Here is a 23146-nt window from a genome sequence, read left to right on the forward strand (position 1 = left end):
GTGCACTGTGTTAGAGATTATTACAGACTCTGAACTCCAGGTATATATAGGATGTGTTTCATATACTGTAAATTATTAAATTGTGAAAAAAGAAAAGGTTTTGTTGGGACATAATAACCTCTGTGAAAAAGAAAGAAGGGATATAACCTACCCAAACTCAGAGAACTACAAATGTCCTTATAAAACCCAAGATTTTCAGAAAACTGAGACCAATTTCCTCACTGATTTCCCGAAAAGCCTTTGGGTAATCTGACTATACTAGTTTTTTTAAAATTCTACTGAAAAACTTCTCTGACATTTGCACAATTTTACAATGCATGTACTTTTCCTTCATAAGTGGACATTAATAGCCTTGATACTTATTAGCATACTCAAAAGTTTTTCAATTCTCTAGTAAAAGTGTAAAAATCTGCCATTTTTCCTAGTGTAATCAGTCGTAATCAGTTCAGATCTTTAAATCACAAGTTTAAGGAAAAAATGGGCAAGAAATCTGCACTGCTCCTGAACTAAGAAGGAAAAAAATATTTTCAGTCTGTGAAATTTAGCACATTAACACACACCATTATTTATATCTGTTAATTAATTCTCATGGAACATGCTTTTTATGTCATTCACAGAAGTAGAACATCACAGAGGAATGGGGCATGTATGTTTTTCAGTGGTTTCCTCTAGCTGGCATGCTGGAAACCTGTCCTGCACTAGGAAGGAAGAAACTTTCAGACTCTGCTCACACACAGACCCCCAGACTTTTGGCCAGTGAGGCAGGCAAAACAGAATTTTTTCTTACAGAAATAATACAACCACCTTTAGACATCTTCACTATATTTTGAATCGTCTTTCCATTATCAGCTTCTCCAGCCACAGCAACAAGTAGAGACAACAATCAAATTATGTATTTTACGAGACAACCCAAACAGATGTGGCAATCAGACTCGTCAGAGCACACTCAAACATGCCAAACAACCTAAAATGTAAATATAGATCTCTTCCCCCCTCCCCAACAGTCTTTGCAGCCTCTAATGCTGGAAATAACTTTTATGATAACATTTATCATGTTAATTGGTATTTATATTTAAAACTAAACACAGAATAAAAAGAAAATCAGAAGTTTATACATTTAAGGGAATCTATGTTGTTATTTAACTGGATATCATATACTCAAAGACAAACATAAAATCTTTATAAAAGTGCACTTGATCTCTGCAGGGCTTTAAGATTCTATAACATGATTCCAGCAAGTCCATGCAAGACAGCAACACAGAGAACCAGATGTAACTTCCTCATTTAAAATCACTTCAAAGGAAGACTGCGTTTCCTGAAAAGGTTACATAAACAGGACTACTTTAGACGTTTTCTAGGAGAAAATTTTGCTTAACCATAATTTTTGTTATGAAAATATAATTAGTCAACAAAGTTCCCCTTTTCACAGGTGTAAGTATGTACACTGTATTCAAATGCCAGGAAGATTTGAGAATACAATATTCTTTCAACAATTGAGAAACAGACCACTTCAGACTGTAAACTAATAGAACACTGGGATGTAATGATTGCCATTACATTATCGACCATGCTGCAAGCAGCGTTTTTTTAGTCTAACTCTTCATATAGTAAGAATAACAGCTCTCTTAGAAATAAGGTAAGAATAATCAATATTCCACTATTCCACATGTAAAAAGCACATGTAAAATAAAGTAATCTTCCTAGTTTTGATTTTGCTGGTTTATAAAGAAACAATATTGCTACTAGAGAAGGGGATCTGTCTAAGAAAAACAAAGCATCAAACAACAAAATTTGCACATGATTGCCCTTAGTGAATGTTCAAGTTGCTTAGTTTGAATCTGAGGATTGTAGTTATTCCTCAAGCACAGTTTAAAACGCTAACAATAAATTAAATATTCAACAGGTTTTTAAATACTGTAAAAGATGTACCTTGATATTATAACAATTCTAGTAGAGATTATATTAATGTGAATACATTACAAAACAATTTTGATTACAAGACAGTTTGAAGGCAATATGATTGCCCGTAATCATACTAAAATCTGCTTTACCCTCCACTACTGTAAATGCGCAGATTCAAAACAGGAGTAAGAGATTCAGACTTTAACCCCTAAGTTTATACTGGCAGTTTTCTGGACAGCAGTTTATTTTTCCTACAGAATTAAATCACCACAACCAACATCCACAACAGACAGCCACTGAAGAACAGTCGCCCTCGATGTGATTCGGTAGTGCCTTACATCAGTTCACAGGTGCTCCTGCCTCGCTGCAAGAGAATAACCAGAACAGAAAAATGACGAGCCACTGAAAAGCACTACCTTACCTTCTAAACCTGCTTCAATCAGCCCAAACTGTTCCAACACTTTTACAAAAAGCACAATCACGATCAACACCGCTATCATTTCAAGCCCTTCCAAGTTCATGGTGAGTTAGGTCATGGTCTGACCACCGCCACTGAGGAAAGTGTTCTTCTGCCGGGCTTTCTTTGCAAAGCCATTAAACTAGGCGCGGAAGGCTCCTGCGAGGGAAGGGGGCGAGTGGGAGGGGAGCGGCAGGGAGCACATCCCGGCTAGCCCAGCGGAGGCCAGGAGAGGCGGGCGGCTCAGCTCCGGCCTGCCGGCACTGCCCGGCTCGGCACGGCCCGGCTCGGCACGGCCATGCAGGCAGCGGGGGCCGGCGGGCGGGACACACCCCGGGATCGCCCGGGAAAGCGCTCCGGGAGAGGCCGGCGCTGCCGGCGGCTCGTCCCGGCGGGGGGAGCCGCTCCCGGGCTGGCGGCGGAGCCAGCGGTGGGCGCGGAGCCGTTGCCGCGGCAACGCGGGGAGCGCCGGGCACGGGCACAGCCCCGGGCAGGGCACAGCTCCCACACAGCCCCGGGCACAGCCCCGGGCAGGGCACAGCTCCCACACAGTCCCGGGCACAGCCCCGGGCAGGGCACAGCTCCCACACAGTCCCGGGCACAGCCCCGGGCAGGGCACAGCTCCCGCACAGCTCCCACACAGCCCCGGGCAGGGCACAGCCCCGGGCAGGGCACAGCTCCCACACAGCCCCGGGCACAGCCCCGAGCAGGGCACAGCTCCCACACAGCCCCGGGCACAGCCCCGAGCAGGGCACAGCTCCCACACAGCCCCGGGCAGGGCACAGCTCCCACACAGCCCCGGGCACAGCCCCGGGCAGGGCACAGCTCCCACACAGCCCCGGGCACAGCCCCGGGCAGGGCACAGCTCCCACACAGCCCCGGGCAGGGCACAGCCCCGGGCAGGGCACAGCTCGCACACAGCCCCGGGCAGGGCACAGCTCCCACACAGCCCCGGGCACAGCTCCCACACAGCCCCGGGCACAGCCCCGGGCAGGGCACAGCTCCCACACAGCCCCGGGCAGGGCACAGCCCCGGGCAGGGCTCAGCTCCCACACAGCCCCGGGCACAGCCCCGGGCAGGGCACAGCCCCGGGCAGGGCTCAGCCCCGGGCAGGGCACAGCTCCCACACAGCCCCGGGCAGGGCACAGCCCCGGGCAGGGCTCAGCCCCGGGCAGGGCACAGCTCGCACACAGCCCCGGGCAGGGCACAGCTCCCACACAGCCCCGGGCAGGGCACAGCCCCGGGCAGGGCACAGCTCCCACACAGCCCCGGGCAGGGCACAGCTCCCACACAGCCCCGGGCAGGGCACAGCCCTGGGCAGGGCACAGCTCCCACACAGCCCCGGGCAGGGCACAGCTCCCACACAGCCCCGGGCACAGCCCCGGGCAGGGCACAGCTCGCACACAGCCCCGGGCAGGGCACAGCTCGCACACAGCCCCGGGCAGGGCACAGCCCCGGGCAGGGCACAGCTCCCACACAGCCCCGGGCAGGGCACAGCTCGCACACAGCCCAGGGCAGGGCTCAGCTCGCACACAGCCCCGGGCAGGGCACAGCCCCGGGCAGGGCACAGCCCCGGGCAGGGCTCAGCCCCGCGGAGCTGCCCCGCCGCTGCAGCGGGCTCGGGCTGGCACCGCTGCCCCGGGAAGGGGCGGGACAGGCAGCGGGGCACGGGTGCCCTCACCGCACCCAGCTGCGGCTGGCTCCAGCCGGAGGATGTGTCGGCGGGGCGCTTGACAAGTTCTCCGTTAGTTCCTCCGGGTAAAACAGCTGCCTCGGTACGATGGCATTCCACCTGTTGCATGTGGCAAGTAATATACAACATGGTGTATGTAACAGCAAGCTAGGAAGCTTTTTTTCCTTGGTTTGTTGAGGGGAGTTGTAATTATAGCAAAAAAAAAAAAAAAAAAAAAAAAATTCTTCAAGGTTTTGGTGGGGGTTTTTTGTTGTTGTTGTTTGGTTGGTTGTTTTCTTTTCTTTTTTTTTTTTCCTGTGGGCTGATTTGGAAAACAAAAACTGAAAAGACAAATAAAGAATCATAGACTGAACCACAGAATGGTTTGGTTTGGAAGGGACCTTAAAGATCATCTAGTTCCAGTCTCCTCACCACAAGCAAGGAAACATCTACCACCAGACCAGATTGTTCAAAGCTCCATCTAGCCTGGCTGTGAATACTTCCAGGTATGGGTCAAGAAAAAGGAGAAGCAAGCTCATTTTTTAAATTTTTTTTTTCTCACTTCAGTTATATTTTCTAAACAAAGTCCTTTTCATGGAAAACATTCACAGTGAAATACAGGAGCTGTATGCTGACCGCAGGACTGAACTGATAACTGATGTACCACTAACAGCCACTGGCCTATCTGCAACAGTCTGCAGTACTGGCAGTGTATTCATATATGTACTGCATGAATACAGTGTATTCATAGTTAAGGATTTACTCCTTAAATCCCTTAAAAATTTAGCATCTAGGAAAAAATTTACAATAGAGAAACAGCACCTCTATTGCAGCAAAAAATGAGCAGGGGAACAATTGCTACTAATTTAATCCTGTCTGGTAGAGCACTGTCCTGCTCATGGTTGAAATCAATTACTGCCAAGGGCTCAGTTTTCTTTCTTTCTTTAGATAAGATTAAAAAAATTCACTGTGTTATGTGAGAACTGGCAACAACTTCTAAGTCCCCCAGGTATACTTGCATTATAATGGGTGTTGTCATTACTGAAAACAGTGGAATGAGTTGAGAGTAATGGCACTAACAGATAGACAATAGGTGCCTTTTTCTGTACAGTGGATAGATAAAGCCTTACAGCGTAATATTCGCATGTCACTGTTCTATGATTTTTACTCAGGATTGGGATCCCTGAAGCTGGTTAAACTTCATCTGTCAGCAAATCTATGCTTCAACACTCCATCCTAAATATTGAATTCATTTCAGTTCTGCAGGCAGCTTTTCCTTGAGAATCTTTGTTTTTACCTGCTGCAAACTTTCTCCTTATGTTCTTTTTTTTCTCTCATTCAATCTTTGTTCCAAACAAGGCTAAATATCTTCTCCCTCTAAGCCATCTTATCAATGGTTATAAGGAAAGTTTGTCCAGCTTTCCTTCAATGTGGAACTAAAATAGACTAATTTATCAGCATCAGGAGCACAGCATCTGCAATCTTGTATGCCTTTACCCAAAAGGTGGATGCAACTTGTGTCTGGGTACCTGCAACATCATCACCTGAAAGGACACACTCCTTTTAATTAATAGCTTTTGGTAATGTTGGTCTGCTGAAAATTTATAAATGAAAACACTTTTTTAAGGACTTTTTAAAAGACAGTGACAGTCCCACTTACTCAGGGCTCAAAGGAAACAAGTGGAAAGCAGAGCTGGTAGTGGCAGTGCTGCAGAGTCAGTAGTGCTGCTATTCCCCCTGCAAACTGGAACCCCATGGCTGGCAGTGACTAGACAAACACACGTGTCAGGGATCTGCCTCCTCAGGTACCAGCAAACTGAAAAGTGTTTGCCAGAGCTCTAGGTGTACTGAACCTGTGGCTAATTATGGCTCTTCTTCCAAGAAACAGCAGAGAAATACAGAAGAAATGAAGAATTAGTATGATGGCTACAGTTTTACAGGTAGATGCCAAAGCACAGTAAGAATGATAATCTCCAAGGTTTTTCCAAGAAAGATGTGACTAAACTTGTGTTTCTCAAGTGCTGTGAACCAGCATGATAATGCCTTTTTTCCTCTTTGTTTTTGTTATAATTGTAGGTAATCTAATATGCATTTTAATACACCTTTGCTCATTAAGTCATTGCTTTTGAGAAAAACAAAAGGTTTATATAAAACTTTACAATATTTTTTCTGTAGGAACACAAAACAGCACAGACCTATCTCTCATCTTCACCTTCTTACCTGTCTAAAATGGACCTGACTCAATGATAGGGTTACAAACTGCTTGACATTATTTCTCTCTCCACATACCTTGCAAAAAACAGTGATGTGGCATGTTGTTTTATTTTTTGCTCTCCATAAAGACCAAAATAGTGATCTTCATTTACCTATACAGTTCCATCTAAACATGATAGGAAGAACACCCTATATTTTCTCTTGCCTAACTACAAAAGCCTTAATGTACTGTAGAATTAAGCTTTAATAAAGTGTACGAGTAGAAATGCAGGAAATAGGAATGGGAGGAAAGATATTAAATAATAAGTTAAATGCTACATAGCTTTTTTATACACAAGAGCATGAAGGCTTGTTTTTCTTATGTGTAACTGCAAATTAAAGGTTTTGGTCTTAAAGTATTATAAATGCTGTCTCCTTTTCATCAAAGCATTTTGCAGCATTATATTTTACTGTGAGAGCAAATATATTAAATTGAAGTCACTGGTTATATTTTCAGTTGGGAACATATGTAAATGGTCACTTCTCATCTTGTGATGGAGCTATAAACCACAACACAATAACTCCATTTACTTTACCATGACTGAGATCCTTGATACCATTAATCTTAACTGCTATTGCTTAATGCTATATATCATGAAATGTTAATGTTAAAAAAGACCCAATCCCTTTATATTGAAAAGTGATAAGCTGATCTACAGATGGAGTCCCAGTAATGGTTATATTTCTTCCTTGCACTTCATTTTCTTACACTCTTATGTTCATTTGGATGCTAGTAAGCCACTCCCAGATTTTCATCATGGCTTCCAGGAGGACAATTACTAACCTCTGATATTCCTTACCACCTCTCAAAATTTATGGGAGTCTGGCCTGCAGAAATCAAAATCCACTAGATTTGGTTTAAAACATGAAAGATTAGTGATCAGAGCTAAACTTGATGGCTTTGGATAAAGCAGTGGAGGCTGCACATGTGCAATACCAGATTTGGGAAATGCTGTCATTAGTGAGAAAAAGTTGGTGATAGAGTCAATTGGCAGAGCTGGGTGCAGAAGTCAATGTGCTGCAAGAGAAAAGTGAAATGGAATACCAGTGGGAATCCCATGCCACAGAAAAAGTCTGAGCACGAAACCTCTAACAGAGGATACAATTTCTTGATTTTGACCAAGGAAAACTTAAATCATACTTTCTTTTAATGGTAAAAATAAAGATGAAAATCCAGAGCAATTTAATGATTACTTTATAAGCAATGTTCCTCCAATTTATTACAAAGATCAATAATATTTTTACCCATTTTTAATAAGAACAGCTTTGAACAAATATTCCAACATTCAGTAAAATCATTAAAATATGTATTCCATATAAATACTTAAAAGTTCATGGTTTTTAATCTTAAAAGGGGAAAACCCACTCTTTCTTTTCAAAGAAGAAAATTAACCAGAAAATCGTAATGTATCATAAATTCAAATGCTTTATTATCTTAGCAGCTAGCTGTTATTACACTGCCTTTTTCTCACTCTTAAATTTACTACTAGCAATATAAATTAAGAGAATGAACTAAGATATTATTTTAAAAAATTAAATAAATAAAACCTAGTAAATCTTCCAGCTCATCAAAACACTGAGAAAACCAGAAATAAGGTGCAAACTTGTCTCTTTTAATTTAACACTTTTTTCAGTAATTATTTAATTAATCTGAAAAAAGTGACAAAATGCTATTCAGCCACTTTAAATGTTAACTCTGAGAAGGGCCAATGCTTTGCAACTTTCTCTGTAGGCATTAAGCCAGCATGACTTTCATAGTTTTCCCAGATTAAACACAGGTAAAAAAAGATCATAGCAATCTGATGTCACAGTGCTTTATTTCTACTTTTCCACATTTTTTATCTAAGTTTGCATCCTGAACTGTGTCCAATGTTTTTCAGCTGTCACAATACAAGGAGCTGATGCTTATGTCATGTTCCTGTCCCACACAGGAAGCCATGTTACTGATATGCCCCTAAATCAGCAGTTCAGACCCATGGCAGCAGGCAGCAATAATTCCATGGGCTGGCATGGAGGTTGTATCTCATGCAAATTGTCTCCCATGGTGTGAGCAGGGCAGGGCATGACGTAATCAAGAAGCAGAAGTTCTGTCTCGTCACACTGGGTGTATAGTTAGATGGCAATACATAAATCCTGTGCTTTTACAGAACTGATTGAAATAGAAAAAATTATGCACAGCAATTATTCATAAGCAAGCTTTTCAATGACTGACAGAAAATATCTTTACATGCCAACTGAGATGTAGTTCCAGCAGAAAAGTATACCAGAATATCTGGATATCATATCATATCATAATAACATAACATAACTCCAGTTTTGGGTTGCTATAAATGTCAGAAGCAGCACAAAATCTGTCAAAATATCACTTATTCTTTTATAATACTCTGAATATTATGTGGGTATTCTGGAGCCCTTAATATGGAATTATGTTTCAAGTTTGTCCCTTTCCATGCAGTGAAAATATGTCTCCCCGAATCTGGTAGTGTATATTTCTGGAAGCTATAACACACACTTTGATACTTTGACCATGAACAATGTCATTAGAATACAGAAATTTTCTCATCACATACCATTCTGATAACTCCATCTTTGCTAGAGGGTTTTAAACATCATTAAAAATTAAAAAAAAAAAGAAATTTTCAATGCCTTAAAAATGTCAGACAACTGTATTTTAAAGCTGTCAGACAACTGTATTTTAAAGCTGCCTGTGGAAACTGAAGATGAAAAATACTTGGCTGTTGTAATTCCACAGCTGCAGTTCAATATTTTCTTGTGATTTGTTTGTGCTACTTCTTTATTAACAAGAAATTTTCTCCAAAGAAACTTAATGATTTTTCAAGTATTTGCACTTGAGGGAACATACTGATCGTTTTCCAAACTACAGAAAAAATCCTAGAATTTCAAAGTCACATAGAATGACTGGAGAGTTACCAATTGTCATTTGTAAAACTCTTATGCATCTTCCACAGTGAAGAACTAATGTGGGCAGCTTAATTTTGATTTTTGAGATAGTCACAACCTGTCAAGCTTTATAAAACTTGACTTGATTTCTCTGAATAACACAGGGCCACAAGGAGCTCAGTGCCACACAGCTGTGGGATGCCTGGACAAATGGTAGCAGGCCTCCAGCAGCTTATTTCACCATGGTTCATCAGACCTGTTGGTACACATGAGACACACCTCCAGTACACTTAAGAGACTCTGTTATTCTGCCAAGGCATAAGCATGTGAGTTAACACTCATGACACGAGTAGTTTCATTGAAAGATTCCTAGACATGTCAGTCCTGCAGTCTTTTAACCTGGGTATCACCTCTTACTAATTTCTCTCTTTCTACTTAAAAACCTAGTGTGTATTTAATGCCTTCAGAGAAATGGCTCTAAGATTCAGTGTTTCTTCCCTGCCCAGCAACTAAATCTTTAATGCAGACATTGCGTGTTTGCTCCTCAGCTCTTGTGACCTCCTCTCTTTTGTCTTTATCCAGTGCTGTCTTGCTCCTCTTTATCCACTCAGGCTACTGCCACGAAATTCATCTTTCTTGCTTACCACTCCAACAATTCAAGTCTTCCCTTTATATTTCTAGTGGATCCACTTCATCACATGCAAAATATCTTCTGTCACCTTCAAGCCCAGTCTTAACATATTACTGCCATACCTAGTCCTATTGACTTTTAGAGAATATTGAACTGTTAGTCCACCCAAGTAATAATTTTAGTCGTACTTATTCATAAATTAGACCTTATTCATAAGAAATGTTGCTGACTTTAATACAGCCCCTTAATATTCTGAAATATTCCTATAACTGCATGTGGATACTGACATTTTTGAAGCCATTGCTATGGAAAGGTGGTGAGAAATTAATGAGAAAATGTGGTAAAATTTTTATCCAGATAGCAAAGAGAGAAGACATGTCTTAAATAATTAGAAATCGCATTAATAATTAGAAATAAATTCTGAGGTTTGCTACCTCTTTTGCTACAGATTATTGGAAAACTGTCAGGCTTTCTGCAGACTTCAGCTGTGAACATTACATTAAATTGGCTGTATCACAAATATGATTAGGAAATTTATCTGTAGACTTAAAATAAAGAGAGTGACAGAAGAGTTCCTCCAGTTCAGCTGAAGCAGCATGTGGATGTTCTCTAGACTTTTCCTCCTAATCCCTTGTTGGTTCATTAGCAGCTCACTGCAGACAACAAGAGACTTATGCCAATCAACAGTAAAAATCCCAGGAAAGCCTGTCTCATATGCCCATGAAAAACAACTTGATAGTTTGGAGAAAGACAGCATTTTTCATAGTTCTGCCTTTAGAAACCCAGAGAACCACAAAACAAGACAGAACCAACAAGACAAGGAAATCTGAAACTGATGTCTATAGAATCCTTCAGCCTAACTTAAACCCTAGAGCGCTGTTAGTCTAAAGAGCAAGCTCCTGCTTTGCCCAGAAGTTTTTATTAAGACAAATGACAGCGCAAAAGAGTGACAAGTTCTTTTTGTTTGTTTTCCAGACTGGTTGTACAAAGCCAACCAACATATATTAAATAAATAAGGCAAGCTGACAGACACTCAGTTTCCAATTCTGCCCTATTACCTACTTGGAGCACTATGAAGGAGCCCAAAAAGTTTCTTCCTAACCTTTTGATAGTCTTTAATTTTTTTTCCTGCAGATCTCTACCATGTGTAAATCTGATACAGAGAAATCCATGTGCTCATTTTAGGTTCTCAATTTTGCTGGGAGTGTTGGTTTGGGAGGAGGCTGATGCTAAGCCATCTTATTACAGAGACTCATGAAGGGTGCATTAGGGTGCTTGAAGAATCATGGGGGTTGTCACCATTTTTCTCATGGTCAAAAAAACACTTGCAAGTAACTATACTGACCATATATTTAATAGTATTCTTTACCTCATCAATAGTCCATGACTATTAATGATTGTTTTAAACCATCTGATAAGGATACATGGATGGCCTTTTTATGTGAACAGCAATACAGAAACACACACTTGGCTGAGCATTCTCAGCAGACAATCCAAGCTACATCAGTTGCATGTGTGGTCTTTACAGCACACATTTGAAGAACATTAGTGCAACAATCCAGAAAGACATAAAGCACTGACATTTTTTAATTTTAATTAAATTTTTTAATTAAATGAACAGAAGATTTCTGTGCATTGAGCACCAAGACTTAAAGACCTTCAAAATTGCTAAACTCAGCAGAAATATTCCTAAATTAATAGGCAAGGAATTCTTGTTATTTAAATTGTTTCTCCCTTGCCTGTCTTTATGTAATATAAATGCCTGTATCACCACTTCCTTCTTCACTATTGCACTGTTTGGTTTCCAGGGGATATTTTTCTTATAAAGTTGTTATTTGCATATAAAAATATTTATTATTACAGATTCATAATTTTATTGTTTCTTTAGTGCTCATTTCTTTAGTCCTCTGTGGTGTTTGAAAGCTACTTTTATTTAAATTCATATTTGTTGCACTGGAAAGACTAGGTCTTGATTTAAGCCTTCTCCACTTCAGTCTATAAGGTGAATGTGTTTGTGTGAGCCAGTAGCCTTCCAAAATGGTCTGAAAATTTCTGGAGCAAAGAAAGAGACACAACAAACAAGTCACTAAAATTTATTCACATATTAATTTTTTAAATTGCATCAAGAGACTGTTGCTCTTTCATTTTACCCTCTTACAAGAATTTCTATAAAATGCCAGGTAATATTCCTTTACTTTTATATTCACTAGCAATATATAACAGAGACAGCTTTGAATGTTCCAGGGAGTTCAGCAACGTAAAACAATATGAAATACGACATGTAATGCACCTCATTTGTCAAAACAAACAAAAAAACTAGTGGGACACATCCAAAGCTTCATTACAGTTAGGTATTTATTTATTTTGTTTTCTCTGAATACCTCATTGGTTATTTGATAGATGGTCAATCCCCACTGAGTAAAAGAGCCCACATTCTCTCCTCATCTCTTGAAAACATAAAAGGGCTTACTCAAGTAGCAAGGTTAGGCACCTTAAGGACAGGTATCAGAGGCTGCATGAGCTGCATGATGGCCCAGTAAAAATCTTTCATACAGCTGTATATCAGTTTATGTGACAGAGAAAGGATTAATTTCCACAGACTGCCAGGTGATTAAAATATTCTGCAGAGTAAAACAAACAAACAAAATTGATTGCTTCCCTTCACATGGAAGATTTAAAAATGTAATTGACGCAAGTAGACTGTGTCTGTGTTCTCTGTCTGGAAAAGTACTAATGCTAAAATTGTGCTAGATAGATTAAAACCAAAACCATTTAAAGACTTCTAGACAAATATTTTGAGATCGCCTGCAAAACCAGTAAAGTTTAAAACTAAAGAGCAGTAAAGGAAGAGCAGTATGGAAGAAGGAAGTTTCTAAAACACTTCCTTTTCCTCAGGTTGGGAACCAGACAAAATTGAAATGGAATCCTAAGACAGCAACATAGAAATTAATTGTAGAATGGAAATTAGATTTACCCATGAATATCAGAGGTTCTCCTATCAGAGGACAGAACTGTGAAATGAAATATATACATACAACATGGCTGGAGGTAACAGACATACATGTCTTATATTCCCTTTGTATGCTCCTGCTGTGTAATTTCAGGTTGGGTTTTCTTCCCTCTGAGAACTATCCCTCTGACCTATTTGCAATGTTTTGCATCACAAGAGAAAACCTGAGCTCCTTATTCAAAGCAAACAGCGGGGCCTGGCAAAGAAAAGTGCTTTTCCTTTTTGGGGGCTCTTTTCATTGGTTTTTTCTGACTTGGAGAGACTGCAGTTCTTGGGTTAGAGCTGCTAGTAGCCCTGCTCCAGCTCACCATCAGCCCCCACTGCAGGAGAGAAGACTGGAATTCCCCAGCCCAGCCACCTTGCCTTGCCTGCTCCTGTTGTCTCCTGCCTGGAGGACAGCAAATCCCTTCTGAGGCTTTCTAGTCCTTGCCCTGGAGAACACCAGTCAGAGCTCCAGCTGGGAAGATGTGCAGAGCAGAGTGAAAGTCTGACACTTTCTCTCCTTCGTCCTTCGCTCCATCCCTCGGCTGAGGAGCGCCATCCTGCTGGGGATGTGCATGGTGGTTTTGGGCCTCTCTGTTCTGAGCAGTCTGCCAGATTCAGCAGTTTTGTATCTGGTGCTTATGTCTTGACTTTTGCTGTTCCTTATAATAGTAAACTGTTATTTTTTCTCTGACATGGACTTGTTTTTTTCCTTTTTGGTGGAAAGGAATTGGTTGAGCCTATAAAGAGAGGCAACTCAGTCCAGAGTTCTCCTTTAAATTGTCTTAAAGTAAGACAGAAGATTATCGGACTGTCCTTGGCTTGGTGGTTTTTATTCATATGGGGAGAATTTTCAATTATCCAGAATAAATTATAAGACATTTTGTAAAACTGCATGATTTGCAGAGTTGTTCCTCATTCTGATGACTTACATTGGTGAAACTTGTCCTGTGCACGAAGCTTTGAATCTGTCCTATTCCCAAATGACTACTTCATATTGCTGCAAAAGTATTGAAAATGTCAAGCTAAAGATTTAATATAATAGTTATCTGTAACTAGAGCCATATTTCAGTAATCACTATCAGAGGTGCTGCTGAGAGTTAAATTCATAAGGTGAACAGAATTTACACTTCAAGTTCCACAATCAGGATCACTAAAGCTGAATGAACCCATAGAAAACATGGTCTACACAAGAATACAATAAGATCCCACCCTATATTTACCTTTCATATAGAAATCTCAAAATATAGCCAAAAAAATGTTCTGTGGGAAGCATCAACTAAAAAAAAATCAAAGATTTTTTTTCAAAGAATGGAGACCAGTTGTACAAGGGATCTTAGAAATCCACCTTGTCCAGTCTCTTGCATTGCAATTTAGTGATTTTTTTATTAAAAAAAAAAAAAATTGGAGCACACACCCCTGAACTCTAATACTTTATCACTCTCTAGAAGCTGAACTCAACCCCAATTCAGTCTTTTCCTCATTATTTTTTCTTTTGTTTGATCCAACTTAATTATTGTCTATTCATACTTCTCTGTAAACCAATTCCTCATGGAAGCAGATCTGGGGTAAAAAATTTACACTGAAGCTACTAGAATTCTTTGAAGCATTACTTAATTTCCATATTTTCATATTATCCTACTGCTCTGGTACATTTATATTTTTTTAGCTAGAAAACTGAATATCTAAGATGTTTTGCTATTTTTGAAACAGTTTTTCAAAAATGGAAAACAAAAGAAAAAAGTGTTTGGGAAATGCATTTTCCTAACATAAAAATATAGAATGCCAGAACCATCTAGAATAATTTCTAAATTATTCCACAGCTGTGGGAAACATAACTTGCATTCACACTGATTACTGATGACTTTTCTTGTATAATTTACTACTTCTTCAGTTCAATTAAGAGCTTCCCTAGACATTGACTGTGTTTTTATATACATTCCGAATGTCATCCCAGGTGTATGATATCCTAATTGATAAATGTTAATAAAATAAAACGTCTAAGCTTTATAATTAAATGGAGCATGATTGAACTGAAAAATCTGGTGTGCATATGATTTCTATTTGATCAGGAAACCATTGAATACCACTTTTTCTATAAACTCATTTGGCCCCTCAAACTCAGATCAGCTTCAGCCAGAAAAAATTATCCAAGGTGTACAGTGTTTAGTGGAGATCAGCATATTTCTCAGACTCATATGAATGCACACTATGGTGGTGTTCACTGAAAAAAAAAATTAAAAAAGCAGTCTGGAGACTCACAGTCTGTTTGTCCACTGCACTAGGAAACAAAGTCCTGCCAGAAACCTTGCAAATACCAAGTATGTCTGCACGACAGTTTTGTTTTTCAAGCACTGCACTAACCTAAAGATAAATGAAATTAGATGTAACCATAGATTTCCTGACTTGCTAAAGCAATTATATTTTTAAATAAATATACATTTATATTGTTAACTCAAAACAAGTCAGTGCTTGCTGTGCTAAACAAATAATAACATTGATATGCCAGCTTTGGATGGGCAGTCAACTTATTCTGGAATAACTGTTTATGACAAGATCCATTTCAGGGAATTTTCAGAAATTTTCAGATCAGAAATACATATTTCTGACCTGATGAACTCTTTTGTAGAAATTCTTCATCCCAGCAGATAAACTGCTTTGTACAGAGGGAGCTGATGCCAAATATTCAACATATAAATTATTCTGTTCTTGAATCTGTTGATACTTTGGCAGAGATGAGCCCTGAAAAACTGTCTCATTGCATGTTAATAGTTCATGTGGCTGGCTTTCAATTCTGTGCAATTTGCTAAACACTAGAGAGCTTTATTACAAGGTTCAGGATAAATTAAATGAAAATCAAGTACAAATGAAGCATGGGTCATCCATGAGCAGAATTCAATGACACTGGAAAGCAGGATAGCATCTGTTACCGGATCCAAAAAGACAGATGGATTTCCAGTGCATCTCTTTGTAGAAAATAAAATGGTTTGGCTGACGTTTGGCTGTATTTTGTTTGAAAATAAGTAAGATGTCCTAATAAATTGGGCTAAGATTCATCTGGACACATTTTTGCTTCTGCCTTAGTGTAGACACAATCCCCTTTGGAGTAAGTGAAAGAATGAGAAAGCATGAGATTTCACAGAGATGAGAGGAATAATCTGTGCGATAATGTCTCTCTTCTCCTAGTTGAAGGAACTCAGCTAAAACCAAGAAAACAACCAAAAAAGCAAAACCCCCATGCAATCTGTAACACAATCAGTGAGCAACAAGACCTACATAAGCCAGTGATCCCAAAGGTACTGGACCTAATTTGCTATTGATTTGTAATATACAGTCTCTGACAAAAGTACAAAATGGCTGTAAAATGTTACCAGCTTAAAATGCAACATGACATTTATTTCGTACTGGAGTACTAAACAACATGCTGGCACACTTGTATGTAGTATTTAACATGAGTGTGCCAGCATTAGAAAGGTGACCAGGGTCAGCTGGAGACTGCAAAGCAAGACTTCTCTTTTTTTGTTTACAAGTTGATGTTTACCATTTTAGCCTCAAGATTTATGTTTGACACTACTAACTGAAAATGAAAGGGTAAATGCAGAATGAGGTATTCTGTACTTTTTCTCTCCAGTTCTGTCATGTCCTTGCAGCCTGTTGGCTGTGCTTTTGTAGAGTATATGGCAACATAGACATTTTCTCTGTGGAGCACTTGCATTGCTGAAGCCTGAACATGGGACACTGCTTAGTCTTGTTACAATTACTACAAATTCCTGTGTAACTAGTTGTGAACTGATGCAAGGGACAGCTGGGTATTAAGTTGTCTCTACTTACTAACTAGTTAGTAATTTGTCTTAACTTACACAAGGGACAGCTATACTTTTAACCTACTCTCAGATCTTCTGTGTTGAGGGGAGAGAGAAGGATTCCCAGCTGCTAGAATCTGCATGGGGCAGCACAGACCACAATAGCAAGTCTGCTTGCCATAACTTTTTTTTCCTGCAAAAAAAGCTAGCCAAGGAACTTCCTTTAAAGAAAAAGCTTTCAGTCATTCTGAAAACAGACACCTTGTATTCTGGATAACTAGTTAAATTAAAAGTTTATCTTACTAAAGCATGACTCAGTTCTTAAAAAAAAAATCACAAACTTCACACCCTTCCACCACCCCACCCTCTCCAAAATACAACTTTTATTGAAACCCAGTGCCTTATTTAGGCTGTTCTGTTTGATGTGTCAGATAATATCAAATAAAGGACACTCACAATAAAATTCAGCTCAATATTTCTGTCTGCTTTAACACAGACTGATGGAGAGCCTTAGACTATCATTACATTTAAAAATAGAAGGTACATGAATAGGCATGCACCTTGGGTTTTTTGGAGAAATGAGTCACAGCTTTTCAATTATGTTTCCTTTCTTGCATCCTTTATTTTCAATTTAAGAAAAATACCTTATTTGTAAATCCTACTGCATCCTTTTCAAAATCCTGTGAACACAGTTAATCTCACCTCATGTGATTGAGATAACAGCAATAATAGCACTGTGAAAAGCAATAGCCCTCATTGTTACTGTGGTTTATTGAAGCAGATAATGAGACCTGGTAGGTTACCTTGAGAGGAATATTGACAAGTACTTTACTCTGTAAATATTCTTGTCTATGAGTCAGATCCAATGCAAAGAAAAACTCAGTTACTACTATGAATTCAACTTCACCAATGTATTAGTGTATTCTGGGAAGTGCTTTATTTCTGTATATATGGGCTCTTCCCAACCAATAGTACACAGAATTTCATGTCTTCCCCAAAAGCTCAAAGAATTTGTCAGAAGTGTTTTGCAGGAATATTTGTTGCTGACATTTAGATAGGGAAACAAACTAAGAGGTAAAGAGCTGCTTTTCATAACACAGTTAAAGAGACAAAAGTATCATCTGCATATCCTGTTGTCCATCCTGGTATTCAGTCTGTCTGCTGTAATAAAGCTTAATGTATCTACAATACTCTAATTTTGTTGTTGCAATTTCTGTAATTGCTTTAAATATGCTATACTGCTGTGAAAGATTGAAAAAGGAAAGGCAGAGTACAGCTCTGGCTGTGAAAAAACCTAATTTAGAAAAGGGAGAAGCAGACTTTTACTTTATAAAGCAACATCTGATTATGGGGTTAAGATTAAATAGTCTCCAAAATTCTTCAAAATTTTCTTCTTAAAGGTAAAGAGTTTCTCCATAAGAGGTCTCAACTATAATGGTTTAAAAAATTGTTGAAGATCACAAACCCTTTGAAATCCAAAGTGTGCAAAACGTTCTGGATGAAATGACATAGGATGATACCTATGCTACATAGAGGCTTCTGGCAATCCTGCAGCTAAAAATAATCAGGAATGCTAGAACTTAGCTTAGCAGTACCTTAGTTCCAATCTTTTTCCAAAGTAATATCAAATCTTGATCTAAACAATGTTAGGAACAAGTGGAAGATGTACCAGAACAAAGGAGCTGAATTCACTGCCTGACTGGTATTGGTATTTTTCCTCATTTAGCACTGTATTAGTTGGGCTAGAAAAAGCATTGGGTTGACAAACTTGAGTTTTTTAGATTCTGAGAATAAGGAACAGATATATCAACACAATTTCTCACTTGATGTAATAGCATAGTCCAAACCTCCTTTCATATTTCTCTACAAATCTTAAATGGGAGAAAGGAAAGGTAGGAAGCACTTAGAAATAACAGCGTGATAAAAGATTACGTGGCTTAATGGGTTTTGATTTGAATCCCACATAGTATTGGAACACCTTCTAGGTAATGCATAATACACACCCATAAGATGTATTCAGCTAGTGAAAAAACTTCTGGATTTTGACATTGTCTGCAAGGGTCCCATGATCACATGTACAGTGAGAACAGGGTTCTGGGACATGCTCTGGTCAGGGCATACAGACCTGTCTGGTCTGTATTGAAAACCCCTTGGACTTTGCATAGAGCTATTTGCAGTCTTCATTTTGTTCTGTTTATAGAGAACATCACAGTCATATGGCAGGGGGGGGCCTAGTGAGGACCAAAAAAACTCCCCTGAGCATATCTGGTAGCCATACATTCAGACACCAGCTTGTATGAAGCTACATATTTACATGAGCTGTCTGATGTTTAGGAGATTCCAAGAGATTGCTGTATATATGCTAAAACTTTCAGATTATCCATGGTACTCTGTAAACTCTGTGAGCTCAAAAAAAAAAAAAATATCCCAGATTCCTAAATTTATTTTCAGGCAAAGACAGAGCCCTTAACTCATAACAACCCATTCAACTCAGAGAAAGACAAGGCCATTCTACTTAGATCTGGTTGTCATACTTCAGTTAAAATTATGGCACTGCTTGCCATAACTAACAGATACAACTACTATATATGTAAACCATGAAAGAAACAAAATGCATAATCATGTATTAGGTTGAAATCAAAGTGGAATGTGTAATTCTGAGACTGAAGCTAAAGAAAAATGAGGTATATTTGCTTTTCCCACACCAGGCATTTATTTGAAAACCTGTAGTAAGTGTGTGAGAAAACAAAATGTTGGATTATGGCAGAAGAAAATTCCAAGACAGAGAGAGACACTGCAATGGATTTATCTTTGTACTATCAGAAAGGTCAAAGGGAATCTGATTGAAAATTTTATCTATCTTATTTGGGTTTCAGTCAACAGAAATAAAGAGAAAAGCAATATTCCTTTGGTGCTTAAATACTAAGATAAGAAGGAAAATTATTTGTCCCAGAAATTAGACAGTCTAAATACCACCATGTCCCTTCCTGTTGATATATCTTTATTTAAAAATCTGAGTTTAATGAAATAAAATAGGGCAGGCTCACCACAGCTCCTGTGAGGCTTCTCTTGCTTGTCAGAAAATGGGAAGTTAAAAAAGAAAAAGCTTCCTATCACTACATCCACTCAGGGTATCAACAATTGGGAAAGCACAGCATTTTAAGTCTTGAAAATAATTATATTCTCCACAAACTGCCTGTGAAGATGAAAAGATAGAGTTCAATGTTTGTATATGGAAGAAACTGAGGTGTGGCTACTGCAGGAAGGTTTGTGATGCCTGCATTAAACAAGGAGGCTTTTAAATTCAACACTGTATGTAGCTGAAGGGGAAAATATATTGAAATGATAGAAAAGGAAGAAAAGTTCAGAGTTATGAGGATACTATGAGGATTGGTTGAACTGAAGTGTGGGTAAGAAATGAGATGCTTGCAGGCCAGAAAGAAATGGGTTGAAGAGACTTAGATTTCATTTTTCCACCTGTCTTTAATTTTTCTCTGCCTTTTTGTTTCATCACTGGGGATCTTTTACTTATATTCTCACTATGTAAATATATGTGAAAATATAAAATATATATCAAATAAATAAAGTGAATATATAAAATAAACAGCTATTTATTTAAATCTCAAATTTGAATGTCTACTTTTTTTTTTGCCTCAAGACCTTGGCAGAGGTACCTCTATTCTCCCATGAGAATTTATGGAATATACCATAGGTCCCTAAATCATATCTGACAGCTTCAGTTAATGTGGGCAGGGTGATTTTACTCTATGAGATATGCTTCATCCATAACAATTAAAGTGTACTGCACAAGTTATGTGAGCAAGAGATGGAGGGTGTGTAAAGAGTTAAAGCTTCCATAGTAACCTCAGCAGTGCGGATGCAATTGGTTCATTTGGTCCCTTTTGTCACATCTTGATTCCATGCCAACAAATCATGAACTGTCCATCATTTACACATCTATTTTTAGAACATCCTCAGCTGCTTCCAATAAAATGATTAAATGATGCATGTTTACAGAGGGCTGGTACTGGTCAGCAAAAGGGCTGTTTCCTTCTGAAATACAAGGCTGGAGCTCTGGAGAAGAACAACATGACAAAGGTACTGACCTACAGTAAAATCAGATTAGAGGTTTTGGTAAAACTGCCCTTTGCTTTTCTGAGCAGCAACCTATTCCTAACTAAAGGCAAACTAAATCTATGCCAGTGATGATCAAATATGCTTATTGCTAATAAGGGAATTGTTTCAAAAGGCTGTTTTACCTGCAGAGTCACTCTCAAGTGAGAGGCATTTAGTAATTACCTCATCTATACTTGAGTAACTCTTTTGTGCTTTAAACAGGAAGGTAAAAATGTTTAAATATTGATATATGACCACTGCAAACACAGAATCTTTAATGCATTTCTTTAGGAGACAGTTCTATTCATGCAGGATGCCCAATTTATACAGCCAAGCAATGAACACAAACTGGTTATGTTGCACCAGAAATTCATTGGCGTGTCTACACTACAACAGCAAGCAAAAGGCAGAACATATATAGACAAATGGGGGAGAGACACTTTGTAGAAGAAAACCATGAAAATAAAGTCCTTGGGTAATCAGAAGTGCACCAGCAGAAGTCACATCATACCATGGCATTGAAACTCAAGAGAAAAATTTCCTACAGACAATAATGCCTTAAAGAAGTAAAGAAATTCCTCAGTGTTCTAAGTTTTCTTCTCTCTTTTTGGTTGACCTTTACCAAATTTTTCCTTATTCTGAATACTCTGCACTCAGTTTTCCTTGCTTCAGTAACACTTGCTAGACTTATGAAGTATCTCCTAAGCTTTCAAGAGAAGTTTCACATACAAACTCAAGTTTCTGTTTTATTTCATAATATATCCTAAAGACACACAGCTACATTATGTATAAGCATAAGGAATTAACTCAATATTTTGCAGGTTACAGATACTGATCAGCAATTAATTTTGAACTACTGCATATTCCCATTAACTGTATATAATTTAAAATATAGACTGAAAGGATGTTGCACAAGAGACTGTAGATTTTGAGAGCTGTAATCCGTCACAAACTACTAAAACTCACTCCTAAAGTTTTTTCTATGTAAAGTCAATTTGCTTTTAGTGTTCAGACATTTTTTAGATGTATACCAATATACTGCAGGCTAGAAAACTGCAGTTTTCAGATGGTTTTCTTGACCGACAGAATATATTCTGGAAAATCAGAACAGTAATATTTATTTCAATACCTCTATTTCATTTGCTGATCTGCCTTTTTATATAACAGCAGAGAGCCTTTTCATACTAACAGGTGAATTCCTATTTTAATGCATTTTATTAATTTAGAAGCAAAAAAAAGTGTTCATTTTTTAATATTTCTTTTTCTATATACTCTTTGAAAGCACTCTAAATACTGATAATTGAGGTTTGAAATAATACTTTAAACATTTTAAAAATTTAAAAAAATTTTTCACAAAAGGACAGGTAAAATTACAGTACTGGTTTTGTCAGAAGTTCCAAAAAAAACCACAAAATTGTTGCTTCATCAATATTATTTTCTTGTTCTTCTACAAAAGAAGTCTTCCTCAGGTGTGAATGGGACTCATTTTAACATTTAAGAAAAAATCCTTTTTGCTTCCCTACTGGGAAGCACTGTAATTAGACATGATTAAGAATGGTTCAGTTGCAGCTATCTTATTCAAGATTTGCTGCATGTACTTTCTAATGAAAATCATTCATAAACTTAAGATTTAAAAAAAAGTTAAAAACCACAAGTCCACAAAGAAAAAATAATCTGAAAACACCTTGCAAAAAAACAGCCAAATAATTTTATAAAATCAGCTTATCAGTTTTTTAAAGCTAATTATAAATGTGCTCAAATGCAATATTCCCTTAGTTCATACATGAGTAAAATTGCATCAAATTGCTTTCCTCTCAGTCATTCCACATATTGTTTTGGCACCAGTAAGAATTCACTTTCAAAGCTCATTAAAACTTTTAGGGTTTTTTCAGTCTTACAAAGCCTCCCAGTCCCTTAGTATGACGCTGACATAAGTGCATAGCAAAATAAGCGCCCGGCTCATTAGAAAGATCAGCGAGGAGAGAGGCACTTCCACCATATCCATAAACACCACGTTTGCACTTCAGAGAGTCACAACCATTGGGGAAAGTGCAGAGCCCAGGCAGACATAAAAGGGCCATCTCCTGGGACATGCCATGGCATCAGGCACAACAAAATCTACTCCTATAACTCCTCATTTGGATTATGCTGAATGGTTGCTTTGATCACACAACATCTTCCTTCACAAGATTGAAGTTAATTGTTCTCTCTGTCACTGCCGAAGCTCTAAAAGGAGGCAAGTGAAGAAAGGGAGAGAGGAAGAAAACAGAGACCTGGTCACAGACCAGGGAAGAGTCAAGTGTTTCTGCTCAGCACTGTCTGCTCCTGCTTGCCCTCCACTCAGGTACCTCCTTCTCCAGGAGAGGGGAAGGGATGTCTGACCTCCTTCCAGTCCCACATGGATCATCAATGAACACAA

At 38.9% G+C, this 23146-nt stretch overlaps 1 protein-coding gene across 8 annotated transcripts in view; it reads right to left on the minus strand.

Annotated features, from left to right (window-relative positions):
- The window catches only part of KCNIP4 (potassium voltage-gated channel interacting protein 4), a 384348-nt gene that overhangs the window by 169222 nt on the left and 191980 nt on the right, over positions 1-23146 (minus strand). The window contains exon 1 of one of the 8 annotated variants that reach the window (XM_021554443.4): positions 2324-2771. The exons of the other annotated variants lie outside the window; for them this stretch is intronic. Coding sequence (XP_021410118.1) covers positions 2324-2423 — 100 coding nt within the window. The 5' untranslated portion in view covers positions 2424-2771. Of the gene's footprint in view, positions 1-2323; positions 2772-23146 lie in introns of those variants that run through there. 8 annotated transcript variants of the gene reach the window in all.

This window comes from Lonchura striata, chromosome 4 (assembly GCF_050655825.1).
Source record: "Lonchura striata isolate lonStrDom1 chromosome 4, ASM5065582v1, whole genome shotgun sequence".
NCBI classification, from domain to species: Eukaryota; Metazoa; Chordata; class Aves; order Passeriformes; family Estrildidae; genus Lonchura; species Lonchura striata.